The 15,288-nt window shown below is 45.5% G+C and overlaps 1 protein-coding gene across 1 annotated transcript; it reads left to right on the top strand.

Annotated features, from left to right (window-relative positions):
• Positions 1 to 796: 796 nt before the first annotated feature.
• On the top strand, positions 797 to 14,007 carry ROPN1 (rhophilin associated tail protein 1; the record flags this gene model as incomplete). Its single annotated transcript, XM_080918755.1, has 5 exons — positions 797 to 918; positions 3,770 to 3,887; positions 5,238 to 5,399; positions 11,195 to 11,370; positions 13,941 to 14,007. Exons 1-5 carry the CDS (start codon positions 803 to 805, stop codon positions 14,005 to 14,007), a joined length of 639 nt encoding a protein of 212 aa, XP_080774881.1. The 5' UTR covers positions 797 to 802.
• Between the last annotated feature and the right edge of the window lie 1,281 nt (positions 14,008 to 15,288).

Here is a 15,288-nt window from a genome sequence, read left to right as displayed (position 1 = left end):
TTTATGACTTTTAAAATCTTAATTTTATATTAACTTGTAAAAAATGTTAGTAAAATGTAGACGTGGTTGGCTTTTTTTGAAGTCTAATATTAAACATTATCCCTTCTTCCAAATATATAATATATATATATATTATATATATATATATAAAGAGTAGTAGAATGCCACTATCCTAAGACCACAGACTTTTCCTCTCAGGGTTTCCCAACTAGTCATTGTTGGTGTCGATCCAAACTTAGAGCTTGCAGGTGGCTTCGTACTTTTGGGGCTGTTTCTCTCCCCAGCCCCACCCCCACCCTAAAATATCTATGGAGACATCTCTCAGTGTTCATCACTACACACAGGCTGTTCTTTCAGGTCTGCGTTCTCATACAAAAGCCTTTGCTCCCACACCAACCACAGTGCCCTTTGTGGGATCTCGAGTGCAGGCCAGAAAGGGAGAAGAGGTTTTATAGTTCTTTTGCTTTTGGTGGGCCAAGCCCTGGTCTCTCCCCTCCTTACGCTGTCATTCATATTCAACATTTGAGTTCTTTCCGACCACATTTGGCTCCGGGTCAGCTCAGATTCTTCGAGTTCTCTATTCTGCGTTCTGTGTCTCTTGTATTGTGGGGACCACCCACCAGAGAAACCCACTGTTTAGACATGGGTTTAAGCCGACCGAAAGTCTTCTAGACTAGCAGAACGGATGTTAAAGTAGGGTCTGTGGGAACCTCTTGTTCCCAACTGCTTTCTTACAATTCATGATTGCTTACGACTCAAATAAAATCCTCGTGTTCTGTCTTGCTTGTAGGTCAAGCGATCAATGCCTCAGACAGACAAGCAAGTATGCATCCCGCCGGAGCTGCCGGAGCTACTGAAGCAGTTTACCAAAGCTGCCATTCGGACCCAGCCTCCCGATCTCATCCAGTGGGCAGCCGAGTAAGCTGTTTCTATCAGGGGGCAGGGATTAGAAAAGAGGGTTTGTGGGGAACTGAGGAGGCCGGCAAGCCCACGGTCAGGCATTTATACACACACAAGAAAGGATGAGATGCCCTTCCTTAAAGTAGCCAGATTGCGTGGTAACATATGAGGACAGTAAGACAAGTGTCCTGGGGCAAATGGAATCAATTAGCTTACCGGGTCAGCTAGCACACACCCACCCAACCCATCCTGCATCCTTTCTGCTTTCCTGGTTGGAAGGGGTTTAGGAATCTGGCTGGCAGATCTGCTCGCCTTTCCCGGCTTTACAGCTGCAGCTTGTTTTCCTGATCACCGCTAGATGGCAGCAGTGCACCGAGTGGAGCTGTGCGCGGTCCAGCAGGGAGGAGGAGGTGGGATCTCTTCAAGCCGGTTTCCTCTGATTAATGAAACACCTTCCTTCATAGCTGTGGAAACACTTGGGCAAGACTACAGACACTTTGCACCCCGTCTTTGGGGAGAAAATTATTTTCTTTATTGATTTTTTTTTTAAACTGATCTTTCCCCTCTGCATGGAGATGTCCGAAGTCACATGACTTTCTGGGAAAGGCTGTAGAGCTGAGTTAGGAGGTCAAGTCCCCTCTATGGTGTGCCTCTAGCACACTGGCTCCTTGAAGGGCCCTGGAGGCTCCTCAGTGGATGAGGTTGCACAACAGGGGCCCGACTTCACTACGGTGGCTTTACATAGAAAAGTCTCTCAACTATGAAATTGCTTCTTAGACACACGTGCCTGCTGGAAAGTGTGCAGCCTGGCTTGGTGTGCGTGTGGGGGGGGGGGGGGAAGCTTACACGACCTTACTGGGGCCCTTTCTAGCTGTTTCCCTTGCTGGATAATTATTTCCTTAGCAGTGTCCTGTAAAGGGGAGGGGCTGAGGAAGGAGAGCCTCCAGCAGGTAGTGGAGACAAGCTGGAAAGCCCTTCCTGAAGGCATTAGCGCTCAGATTCCTAGGCTGAGCCAGGAGGAAGCTTTTTAAAATGGAAAGAAAGCAACACCATGGTGTCTTTACGTGGCCTAAATGAAGATGCTTTGCTTAGTCATGAGTCCTGTGTCTGTCGCTTTCTATCTTGAATTGTATGTATTACCTCTAAGATTGGACTTCAACGTCAGAAGGCTAATTTCTTTTGGCATAGTCAGACAGATTTTGTTTTATGCCATATGATTGCTTAAAACCACATTTTAATGTCCGTATGCTGCTGCATTACCGTAAGAAAAATGACATTTCCTGATATTGTCCCTGACATTTATGGAGGGAAACTTTCCACCGTTGTAACCTGCTTGCTCCGTACTGTGTGATGTGCCATAAATTTTTTAGGCATCCGTGCAAGATCAGTTTGTACTTCAACTGCGGTGAAAATGAGCATGACTTAAGAACATTCTCTATCCAGCTTAGACACCAAAAGCACTTACCGGGTCCTTTTTTGTGGCTTGCAATCTTGCGTTTTAGCAGATGGAGCGCCATCAAGTATCTCTAAGTTAAAGTAGGTAATTAGTCCATAACATGCAAGAATTTTCTTCCTTTGTCCCATCAAAGGAGAAGCCAGCTAGCTCCCCACCACCAGCACAGCATATACTGATTGTGTGACAGCCTAAATCTGCAGCACTGTAACCATGTCATTCACTTGCAGATAGAATGCAAAGGTTCAGAGGACTAAGTCCAACCACACTAACTCCAAAGCTGCTTGGAGAGTGCCACCCAGACAATGGGGTGCTGTAGGATTGCTGGCCCTGACATTTTCACCCCCACCCCACTATCTGATTGTCAGGTCAGGCCACACCCCACTCTGGGTGTCCCATTGTCCCCACTCCCACCCAAACGCCGCCCTGTCTACAGAGCTTGCTTGTGGACAGGCTCAAGAGTGTCAAAAGTATTTCGGCAGCTGTCCTACTTCGGACCTCCGGCCACAGACTGGAGGTTGCTGTTCTGATTCCCGTCTCTTTGGTTCTATCTGCTTTGTGTCTCAGAAATGGGCAGTAGTTAGTTCTATCGTGTAGACTTGACCCCCCAAAAATGGACTTCTATAGAGCACCCCTGTGTTTTACACCACCTGGTGATGAAGGGGCAGACGTCTGTGTGGCTCAGGGATAATGAGGCTTTGGATGGAGACACTGTCATATTGCTCCTGCCCATTCCCTGTGACAGTCAGCATCTTTCCAGAGCATGCCAAGCATGACATAGGACTTGACCTTTCTTTCACAGCACCCCCAAACAGGCACCCCACAAAGCATTAACACACAGCAGACATATCTAACTGATGAGTCTGAGGAAGGGACTGCTTCATAAGTACCATATCCGCTTCTGCTGCCCCTTGTTTGGCGTGCCTCTCTGCCTATGCCTCCCTGAGGGCCTTGCCAGCCTCCCTCCCCTTGCTGAAGCCCACACACAGGCCTCACTATCTCAAGCCAGAAACCCTTTCTCCCCCGCTTCCCCCCAAGAACATTCTGTCTGCTCTAATCTTCATATAACCAGGGTCTTCACACCTACCAAACCCACATGAATAGATATTCTATACATATCCTAGAATCTCCCTATGAACGTAAAACAGTATGGGGGTGTTATTAAATACGCCACAGGTAGTTACATGCCATGTCTCACTGGTCGTTTGTTATTCTTAGAGGAAAACAAAACATTTTTACACCCTAAGCATTCTTCATTTCTTAACATGGAAATAGCACAGACTTTTCCCATTTGCAAACAAACTAAACACAGCTAAATACTGTCTTTTACATACTCCCAAAAAGAAAAGGAAGGAAAGTATCCAGAGGCCACTGGAGCCTGGGACCCTCCTCTATCCCCCATCCTGTCTCTTGCAGGTATTTCGGGGCCATGTCCCGTGGAGAGATCCCTCCGGTGAGAGAAAGGCCTGAGCAAGTCCCTTTGTCCAACTGGGCTGAACTGACACCTGAGCTGCTGAAGGTCCTGCATTCTCGGGTAAGGAGCTGCAGAGATGAGGTGGAAGTGGGTGGGTTAGATCAGGGCCATCTGTGTGCCCACCAGGCAGCTGGCCATTAGCACTGCCCTCCAAAGCTTACTAAGTGGGAGAAATGGGAATCATCTGGAAGACACTGAATTATTGGAGTCATCACAGGTTCGCCCCAGATCCCAGAGGAAGTTCAGGGGCTCAGTGGAATGTATATGGTCTGTCCTAAAGGGTGTTACGCTAGTGAATCCAGACCATGAGAAGTCTACCGCAGGCTGGTGTAAAAACAACACACCCTTCGGGGAAACCACTCCCCACATTGTTGTAGGACCTAGCCTGTGAATGGGAAAAAGTGGACTGGCTTCAGAAAATCTGTGCTTTGGCGAGTCCCGAGATACCATTGAGCATCACAATGCCCCACATTAGGATACAGGATGGGGAGGGGGATGGATGACTGGGGACCCACTCGTCCTTGGACTCAGAGGCCCTGGCAATGTGTTGGAACCTTAATGGGTCACTCCCACCGCATCCTTAGCTAAGGGGAATCCATCACTCCCCTTCACTCTTCAACTGCCAAATCCTGGTACCAAACAATGTTAGATACCCATCCTAAACCCTATATGTCAGCCATAGGGTGCCGCATGTCACTCATGCAGAGACAGGGGGACACACATGATATTCAGTGCAGAGAATTATGTGTAGTTTATGAAAAGATGAAGAGAGGGTAGATATGTGGGGGAGGGGTCCTTCTGAGGGTCCATGGTGAGGCATCCCTTCCCCCTGAGGGACCAGCCACATGATGGTATAGTATAGAATAGAGTTTATTTAGGGGGGGAGTAAAGAGGGTAGTAGAGGCAGAGAAAGGCAGAGAGGGAGAAGAGTAGAAAAGTAAAGGCTGGCATGAGCTCATGGAGAGAGAAGGAAAGGGAAGGGGGAAGGAATGGGGGCAGGAAGGCAAGAGCAAGAGAGCAAAAGAGTGAAGAGGAAGCAAGCACCCCCTTTTATAGTGTCAGGCATACCTGGCTGTTGCCAGGTAACTGTGTGACAGAGCTTAGACTGAATGCTAACAGTCTAGGAGAGACAATGTCATTAGAGGTCTCAGCCCAGCCTCTGATGTCTCATCTGCCTTGCAGGGACAACCTAAGAACAAAACTCGAGACTATAAAGGCATTATAAAAAATGAAATGGACTCTACATGGATCTCTCTAGCATAATTCTGACATCTAGAGTTTGAAAATATTCAACTATACTAAAGCACCCCAAAGACAGCTGTCAAACAGGATGCTCTGGCCCCTCTGACATCTTGTGCATCTTCCTTGTGGTCCTCATGCTGTGTGTTTTGTGTGTTCCCTGTCCCGAAGGTTGCTGGCAGACTGATCGTCCATGCAGATGAGCTGGCCCAGATGTGGAAGGTGCTGAATCTGCCCACAGACCTGTTTAACAGTGTGATGAACGTGGGTCGCTTCACAGAGGAAATCGAGTGGCTCAAGTTTTTAGCCCTTGCTTGTAGCTCTCTTGGAGTTGTAAGTGAGCTTTTCTGTGTGACAGAGGACAGGGAGCTTCGGGTGGCTCAGTGGCAGACAGAGACTAGTCTGGGAGGGGAGAGGTCCGTTCTTAGGATACCAAAACCAAACTTTGAAATGCCCCGTCATTTTTCCTCTGGGCCTGGAAGGACAACCTATCTGTACCCACAAACCCCTGCCTTCTGTGCCCCCTTCTGCTCTCCAAGTGAAGGTCATTTCCAGACTCAGCAAGAACTGGGGGAAGGAGGGATGACTTTAATAAGGCTATGACAAAAGCTGGACAAATTTGGCTTTAAGTTATTTGTGACTTTCAGCCATTGCCCCCAGATTAATTTTCACTCTGTTTTGCACTTTGTTGATGACTTCAAGCTGTAGAAAGGTTTCTTTTTTTTTTTTTTTATTTGTGGGGTTTAGATACCTTGAAGCCATATTGGTAGAGAAGATACCAGGGGTGTTCAGTCTTATAGAAAACAGTTGGTGGACTATGCCTGGGGGGGGGGGAAGAGCAAGATTATATATATTTTTAAACAATGTTAAAAGAACAGGAAAAGAAGGAGAAACTTTCCAGAATCATAACCAAGGAAAGAGTAAACTCATCCCAATCCAGGCTTTTCCAAATTTGACATGTTTGAAAATTGAAAAACCATTTCCCTGCCTTGAAAAAAAGGAAGCTGAAATCAGCTTTTATGGACATTTAGTACTGAGGTATTGACTGAGTGGATGGACTCTTCTTAGTCACTGGTAATGAAGGAAATGGATCAGCCATGTCTTTTGAAAGCAAGTTGTTACTAATTGCTACAGGCCTGGAATATGCATAAAAGCCCACAAGGAACTCACTGCCTCTGCCAGGCCAACTGGGGTGAAGAAGTAACTTGTATCACACAGCGCAGCCAAAGCACAGTCTTAGTCTTTCTTTTCAAACCTCTTCGGAACATGTACTTGGCATTTTTGTTTCTGTGTAAATTTAGCAGAAATATTGTAATCCAAAATTTCCCCCGGGTTTCCCCTGCAAATGGCATTATAATCATTTCTCCAGAGAAAAGGAAAGAAGAGACTATTTGTTTTTTTTTTTTTTCTATTCTCTTTCATAAAAACATTATACAATGTTCTCCAAGGAGGAGAGGCAAACAGAACAGAACAAATGAGCTGTCAGCCAGGACTGACATTTGTCGGGGATGGGGGTGGGGATGGGGGAGGGATCCTTAAGGATAGAAAGAAATCACAAAAGAAAAGTATTTACAGCTTTCCACATTTTATTATTAATAAGATATTCTGAGATTCTCCTCCCTCTCTCTCTGTATGGGGGGGACTGCATCTTGTAATTTAATCTATAGTTAATTCTAACTCTGATCTACCTCACCTTCAAAAGATAGAGTAGGAAAATAAGGAGATTAGATTTGATCCTAGCAGCGAAGGAAACCACCTCCGGGTAAATCCTGCCTCTGGGTTTCAACGTGCTCTTTTCTCCACCGAGGTAGCATCTGACTGTCTTAGGCTGAAATGGAGGAATCTGATGTTCTTTGGACCCGGTGGGCTTCAGTGGGCTGCTGCTGTCCCGGCACTCACTGCTGTAGCCTAAGCTTTTGCACCTCTTGGGTGGGACAAAGCATCATAATGTTCCCGCTGGCTCATCTCAGGTCTCCCTGGTGCTGACCACTTGATGTTTTCTGTACATTGTCCTCTCTGCCCCCTGGCTTTGGTTCACCTCTTAGCCTCTCACCACTGTGTAAATGTCTGAGTCATCATATCCTTGCCCCCATAGCTCACAGTAGCCTGGAGTGACTTTGGAAAGTCACATTCCAACTTTTTCTGTGTGTGCGCGCATCATGTACCTGGCGGGCTTTCTCTCCAAACTGGGAGGAAGCCATGAGGTGAGATGTTCTCTCTCTATCTATCATGAGAAACGTATCTGCTGCTATCAGAACAACCTTGTACCCTCATCATTTCCTCAAACAATACCTGGAGGTAAGCTCATCCTGGAAGTATAGTCTGGGTACCAAAGGTGCGGGTGGATACAGGAACCAATGGCTACACCACTTATGTCATGCTGGACCTTAACCATGGGGTTGGTGAGTGCTGTAAGCAGACAGCTTCCATTACCCAAACTCATTATTGAAATCTTAAGTCCCAAGGATATGGCAGTATGAGTGGGGCCTCCTGACAGTGTGAGCCTCAGACATGGGGACTAGAGTCTTATAGGCTGTTTGCCCCTCCCATCACGTGAGAAGACAGTGAGATATATCATCCGTGAAGAGTAGGCCATTGTCAGCCCTTGATCTTGAACTTCGCCTTCAGAACTGTGAGCAATAGGTTTCTCATTTGTACCGAATTTCTGTGTCTAAGACACGTTACTATAGAAGCCCAAGCAAACTCAGACAACCAAGGTATCGCCATGTGAAGGGCTTGGGTTCCATTCAACCCTTATGACCTTGAAGACCAGTCTAGTAGACTTTTTTCTTTCCTTTGCAAGCAAGCTATGGTCTTTAGCCATCTGGAAAAGCAGGGTTTTCTGTTAAGAGTCTTCTGACCTTATATGCACATATACACAGACAAAAGCTGGAAATGAAGTAAACTAATTTTTCTAAGTATCATCTCTAAGGACAATAGAATCTAACAACTTGTAGGAATAATTGCTAATTGTTTAAAGTCACATGCACTTTGTGACCTGCAAGGGCTGTGCTGCCAACTTACTACAGGCTACATGGTTTACAAAACAAAACAGTATTGTCTAACAGTTCTGGAAGCCAGATTTGAGGCCTCCTTTGCTGGCCCATGAGGAGCGTCCTTCTGGGTCAGTCTGTGTCTGCCCAGCTCTGATCTCCTTGCTACACTCTGCACACCGGGCATGATGAATCAAGGTCCGCCCTAATCGTTGCATTACAACTTAGCTTTTACCACTTATGGTGAGTGACATCTTGATTTGGTTTGGTTTGGTGACAGGATGACCTTGAACTATCCATCCTCCTGCCTCAACCTCCTGAGTGCTGCGATCACAGGTGTGTACCATTTCCTCCATTCCTATTAAGTCTTTTTCAGCCAAAGTCTCAGATTCTAGGATTTAGGACTGTTTTGCCAGGAAGCGTTCATGAACCCCAAAAGAAGCTGATTTCGATGCAATCAAATTAGAATCTCTTTATCACAAGCTCAGGCTACCTACCAACTCTGACAGCAGGACAGGAAGGCGGAGCCCCAAGCCTAGTTTTAGGCAAGCATTTATAAAGAAAAGCCAACAAGCAAGGGGGTTTCTATCCTGGCACACTTATGACCTTTAACATAATTGGCTGGTGCTGGGAGTCAAACCATACACTTAACTTGTGTTTTCCTCCGGATTGGTGGTTGCTAGGAAGTGAAGTACCATGACGGGCTTGCAACCTTGGGTGTAGATTTGTTGAGGAGTAGCCTGGAAACTGGTGCTAGAGGACAGTTTGTTAGTTATCTGGAGTTCAACCTTAGGTCAGGTTCTTTAAGATGGAGTCTGAACACAAAAGATCTGGTCTCTCGAGACTTCAACATAAGAACTTGAGGAGAGGACAGTTCATGACAGCACCCTAATTCACCCTATCACAGCACCCTAATTCACCCTATCACAGCACCCCAACTCACCCTATCACAGCACCCTAATTCATCCAATCACAGTACCTTAATTCATCCTTTAACAGCACCCTAATTCACCCTATCACAGCACCCCAGTTCACCCTATCACAGCACCTTAATTCATCCTTTAACAGCACCCTAATAAGAAAAGGGCAGCATAATGAAGTTGGGGGATAGAATTCCATTAGAGAAGTAGGAAATGCTGTGGGCAGAATTAGGGAGCTCAGCACACACACTCATGATTGTAAATATTCTCCAAACAACTCCTGTGTTAGTCATATCACACACTTAGGCCTTCCCCTCCTAATGACACACATGTACACACACACACACACACACATCTTCTGGCTTCCCATTTTTAAACAATTGTACATTAAAAATCCTATTTCATAAAATATTTCTTAAATGAAAATAAAGTTTAAATATTAATTCAAAATGAATAGCAATTCATTAGATCAAAAGACATTTAAAATCACTGCCATTCAGCGAAACGGCCTCTAGGAAGATGAGCCAAATTTACTCACATCCTCTTAGGCCTCACAGTAAGAAATAGGACCATGCAGACATTCATGTTCAAGGAGGGGGTGACAGCTGAATGTCTACAAGGTTGCCAATGAAGGGGACTTCCCTGCTGTATGTGAGGACATATAGCAGCCGCTTAATTACTCTAAAACACTTAGCTCTACTCAGGACTAATTCTTAACTGATCCCTGGAGGATGTATATAGATCTTTACATTGGCAGTTCTAGCAAGCCAGCAAGATCCCCCACCCCTCTGTGTGTGCACATGCATGTGTGCATGAGTGTGTACAATAAAATAAGTCATTTTTTTCTGATGCTGTGATAAAACTGACTAAAGTCAATTTGGGGAAGAAAAGATCTATATCACTTTATACTTCCATGTCACAGTCTGTGACTGAGGGAGGTAAAGGCAGGCACTCAAACAGAAACCATGAGGAATGCTGCTGACTCAGTAGCTTTTGCTAATAGCTTTCTTATACAGTCCAGGAACTCCCCACCTAAGGATGGTGCCACCCACAGTGGGCTAGGCCCGCCTTCATTAGTTAGTCATAAAGACAGACATGCCCATGGGCCAATCTGATCAAGACAGTGTTTGTAATGAGGTTTCCCCTTCCAGATAGCTCTAAGTTGTGTGAAGCTGACAATAAGAATAAACCAGAACAGTAATAAACATTAGATGGTTTTACTTATGCGGATCTCCGTGAGAAAATATTTTTATCTTGTGGGACTCCCAGTCTTTCTAAGACAGTACATTTCTCTTAACTGTTGTTCTCCCCTGTTATATAGCTTTGCCTCAAGTATCTTTTTTGGGGTGTGGTGTAATATATAGCTAATATATATAAGCTATAATAATATATGCAGATAACTTACCTCTAAACTTTAGAGGACAAGATCAGAAGACAATAGAAATATTTCTAATTTTCTTTTTCTTTTATTTACTTATTTTGCCTGCATATGTGCATATGCACAGAGTCAGAGAACGGTTTGCAGAAATTGATTCTCTTCTTTTTAATATAGGAAAACTGAGAGTAATAAGTTGATGTTATGAAGGATTTACTAAACCTGTTTAGGAAATGCTAAGTGATACAAAACAGAATTAGTTAAAGAAGTGTTCTGCTTCTCTTGAAGCATGCTTGTGCCAAGCAGGCAAGGTGATCCTGGCTCAGATGCCTGGCAAAAGCAGCCTGCTCTATCCTGAGACACCAACAATATTCTGCATTGTAAATATCTCCATTCTTCCAAAAATAACTGAAACGTGCAACACGTTTATTCACAGTGTAACTCGGGGCCAGGAAAGTACATAAACTGATGGAGAATTCTAGGGAGCTCCATTCTGTGTATTAGCCCGGGCTGTACTTGTGCTATGATTGAAAGTTGTTTCCTTTATAATCTCTACGTCCTCTGAGTGATCTCCCATTGAGAAGGTGGGTTACTCTAATTAAACTTAACAAATATCTTAATGGAGTTTATAAATTGAATTTCCTCCAGGAAAGAAGGGTAAGATATTTGTTGGCCAGCATGTTAATTGACTGCTACACATTAAGCTCTCTAGGTTCTTGAGCTGTCCTCACTCCATCTTACCTAAGTGATAGTTTTGTTTTCTTTCTCGAGTCTAAACTGAGCTCAGGGACCCAGCCTGGAAGAGTGACTTTCTCCTTCTTCTGTCTTATGGCTTTCTAGACCATTGCCAAAACTCTCAAGATAGTGTGTGAAGTTTTATCCTGTGACCATGATGGAGGACCGCCCCGGATCCCTTTCAGCACCTTCCAGTTTCTGTACACATATATCGCTGAAGTGGATGGGGAAATCTCTTCATCCCACGTTAGCAGGATGTTAAACTACATTGAACAGGAAGTGTGAGTAAACTCTCAGATGGGAAGGAACGGTGCACTGGGCGGTGGATCTACAAAGTTTCATTCTATAATGACTAAAAAGCATTTGGATTCAGTAGAAACTAAATTTCAACTTCTTAAACTTTGATAGAATGTCCTGGGCTAGCAATATTTTCAGTAGTGACCTCCCCCGAGGCTGACAGATGGTGTGTCTCAGAGATCACAGCCAGCCTCTGTATCACTAAGGAAGCGATACTCTATAGTGTACCTTGTGGATAAGCTGGCATGGCCCAGATAGGTTGAATGTATTAAGCACATTGTTGACATGATGTTCTCTTTAAAAATATTATTTTAATTTAAAGATTTATTATTTTTTAATGATGAGGTAGATAACGCGTACGTGACAGCAGGTGCCTTGGAGGCCAAAGATGTCAGACCTCTGCAGCTGGAGTTACAGGTGGTTATAAGCACACCGACATGGGTGCTGGGAACTGAACTCAGATCCTCTGCAAGAGCGGTGTGTACCCTGAAGCCCCACCCACCCACCCACCCACCCAGAGCCATCTCTTAAGCCCCTCAACATGGTATTTTCCACTTACAATGGAGAGTCAAGGGCTTTCTCTCCATTATAAGTCAAGGAGTATCTGCAAAGTATTCTGTTCATGAATACGTGAAATACCGATTTGAGAAAAGGAAGGAACAGTGCAGGAGAGTGATCCTTGTGGGGCTTCAGAACTTCATCGTTAGAAGCAGCACCGGAGAGCATGTTAAAAATGCAGGATCCAAGGCTCTCCTGTGGATTTGTAAAATAAGACAAGGCCCAGGATTTTTTCTTAATGAACCTGCCAGGTACCCCTGGATTAGCTTAAGTTACAGAGGAAGAAGAGGTGGAGGCAGAGGGAGAGATGGAGAAAAAAGCCAAAGAGGAAGAGGGAGAGGGAAGAGGAGCAGGAAGGGAAGGGAAGCAAGAGACTGGGCAGTCAAGAGTCAAGAAAATGGGCCAGCAAGATGGCTCTGCTAGTTGAGATGCTTCCTGGTCAAGCCTGGTGACCTGAGTTTGATCCTGGAACCCAAGTAACATAATGACTTTTCTTTTTTTTTTTCTTACAACTTTATTTTTTAAAAAAGAAAGATACATGTACAGATTTTTAAAAGCATTTTGGCATAAAACTATATGAATATATTTTTGTCAGTACTTGATTTTTTTCAAAGGTTTGATAGTGTGTATTGAAATCTTAGTTACCATAACCAAAAAGTACATAAAAAACAACACCTTGGTGTGTATAGATTAAACATAATGATTTTTAAATACCAAAAATTGCCACAAGGCTATACTGGGAAGGGGCTTCGTGACCAAGGCAACTTACAGAAGAGTTCTTTGGGGTCCTTCTTACAGTTCCAGAGGGTTAGAGTCCATGGCTGTTATGTCAGGGGACCATGACTTCAGGCATGTCATTGGAGCTAACAGACTACATCAGATCCATAATCATCAGGCAGAGGGCAGGGGAGGAGGGAGGGAAGGAGGGAGAGAGGGAGGGAGGGAGGGAAGGAGGGAGAGAGGGAGGGAGGGAGGGAGGGAAGGAGGGAGAGAAGGAGGGAGGGAGGGAAGGAGGGAGAGGGGGGGAGGGAGGGAGGGAGGGAGGGAGGGAGGGAGAGAGGGAGGGAAGGAGGGAGAGAAGGAGGGAGGGAGGGAGGGAGGGAAAGAGTGAGAGAAGGAGGGAGGGAGGAGGGAGGGAAGGAGGGAGAGAGGGGGGGAGGGAGGGAGGGAGGGAGAGAAGGAGAAAGGGAGGGAAAGAGTGAGAGAAGGAGGGAGGGAGGGAGGGAGGGAGGGAAGGAAAGAGTGAGAGAAGGAGGGAGGGAGGGAGGGAGAGAAGGAGGGAGGGAGGAGGGAGGGAAGGAGGGAGAGAGGGAGGGAGGGAGGGAAAGAGTGAGAGAAGGAGGGAGGGAGGGAGGGAGGGAAGGAAAGAGTGAGAGAAGGAGGGAGGGAGGGAGGGATGGAGGGAGGGAAAGAGTGAGAGAAGGAGGGAGGGAGGGAGGGAGGGAGAGGAGGGAGGGAGGGAAAGAGTGAGAGAAGGAGGGAGGGAGGGAGGGAGGGAGGGAGGGAAAGAGTGAGAGGGAGGGAGGGAAGGAGGAAGGAAGAGAGGGAGGGGGTAGAGGGGAAGAGAGGGGGAGGGAAAGAGGGAGATATGGAGGGAAGGGAGAGACTAGAATGGCATGGGCTCTTTGAAGCAGTAATGCTCACCCTCAGTGATGCACTTCTAACCAACAAGGACATATCTTCTAAACCTTCCTAAAGAATCCTACCAACTGAGGCCCAAAATATCAAATATGAGTCTGTTGAGCCTATTGGGCTATTCTCATTCAAACCACTAGGGGAGATGGAGAGACCCCACCCCCACAAAGTTGTCCTCTGACCTGCACATAGACATTACACACTCACTATGAAAACATTTTTTTATTAGAAAAACTTTCTTTGGGGTAGGAGTGAAATCAATTTGATGTGATACACACACACACACACACACACACATATAATGTATATTTTAAATTGATTGCTAAACAAACTAATTCCAGAAATCTGTTTTTCTGAACAGAATTGGTCCTGACGGCTTAATCAAGGTGAATGACTTTACTCAAAACCCTAGGGTTCGGCTGGAATAAGAGCAGTTTTGGCCGTTTTAAAGAAGATACAGAGGTGACTGTACTTCAGAATAGCTGAACTCCATGCACCATCTAAAGTCAATTTTCTTTTACAACTGGGACAACTAATAAACAATTAACCAGGAACGTGTGGAATTCATATGTGAAGTAATAGATGGAACAAGATGCTTGCTCGAGGTACAAATATGGCTGCCTACAAAACTCACATCTGGAGTCAAAGCCAGATTATATAAAAGGCAGAATGTGGCTGGCAGGTGACAATGTTTGGTGATTGCTGGGTGTAATTTACTCAAGTGTCACGGCCCTCGGGCTCCGTTTGTCCCTCTGTTTGTCGCTACTACAGTCATTGGTCATCATGTATTCATTCACATATTTACTGCTGACTTTTATTGAGGTATAAGGTTGCCAGATATAAGTCAAAACACCAAACTGAATTTGACTGTCGGATAAATAACAAAAATCTACATGTTCGGTTAGTTGATTTTGTTAAACTGGGCAACCGTAAGTGGAAGCTAAGGAGGCTTCCAGGCCTTTGTAGCCAAATTGTACCTGAGTTCTTCCCTTAGAAAGCTCCAGGCTAACACTGGGGTATGAATGGAAGTCGCTTTAAGGAACCCTGAGAAGGACTACTAGGATGTTTCAGAAATTCATATTTCAAAAGATCCATTTAAACAGGTTCTTGTGAAACATTATATATGTGTTAGAATTAAGACTGAAATTTCACCCATTCAAAGTGAAAGGAAAAGATGATGGGGCACCAATGAAAGGAAAAGTCACTGAAAGGAAAAGTCACGGGGTACCAATGTTGTGAAAAGATGACATCCCGGGTTTCGGCACCAATGATAGGGGAAGGATAAAGAGAGTGGGGGGGCATATGGCCCATGGAGGTGCGGCGAGGCCTGGGGGCAAGAGAGATGCCTCTGGGGGGTTCATGTTGGGAATCCCTTCCCCCTGAGGGACCAGCCACACAACAGTGTGGAGTTTATTCAGAATAGAGTTTATTCAGGTCATGGGAGAGTTAAGAGGGTAGTAGAGGCGGGGGGGGGGGGGGATAGAGTAGAGGCCGGCCATGAGCATGTGGGGGGGGGGAGGAAAGGAGAAGAGGAGGGTTAGGGGTGAGAGAGCAAGGCTGCAAGAGAGCAAGAGCAAGAGGCCTAGAGAGGCAAGAGAGAGAGGAGGGGGCAAGCAGCCCCTTTTATAGTGTCAGGTCACTGGGGGGGAGCATACCTGGCTATTGCCAGGTAATTGAGGGGTAGGGTTTACAGAATCCCAACACAAAGT

The sequence above is a fragment of the Micromys minutus genome (genome assembly GCF_963924665.1).
Source record: "Micromys minutus genome assembly, chromosome: 7".
NCBI lineage: Eukaryota > Metazoa > Chordata > Mammalia > Rodentia > Muridae > Micromys > Micromys minutus.
The sequence above is the reverse complement of the archived record's forward strand: the minus strand, read 5'-3'. Positions and strand labels throughout refer to the sequence as shown.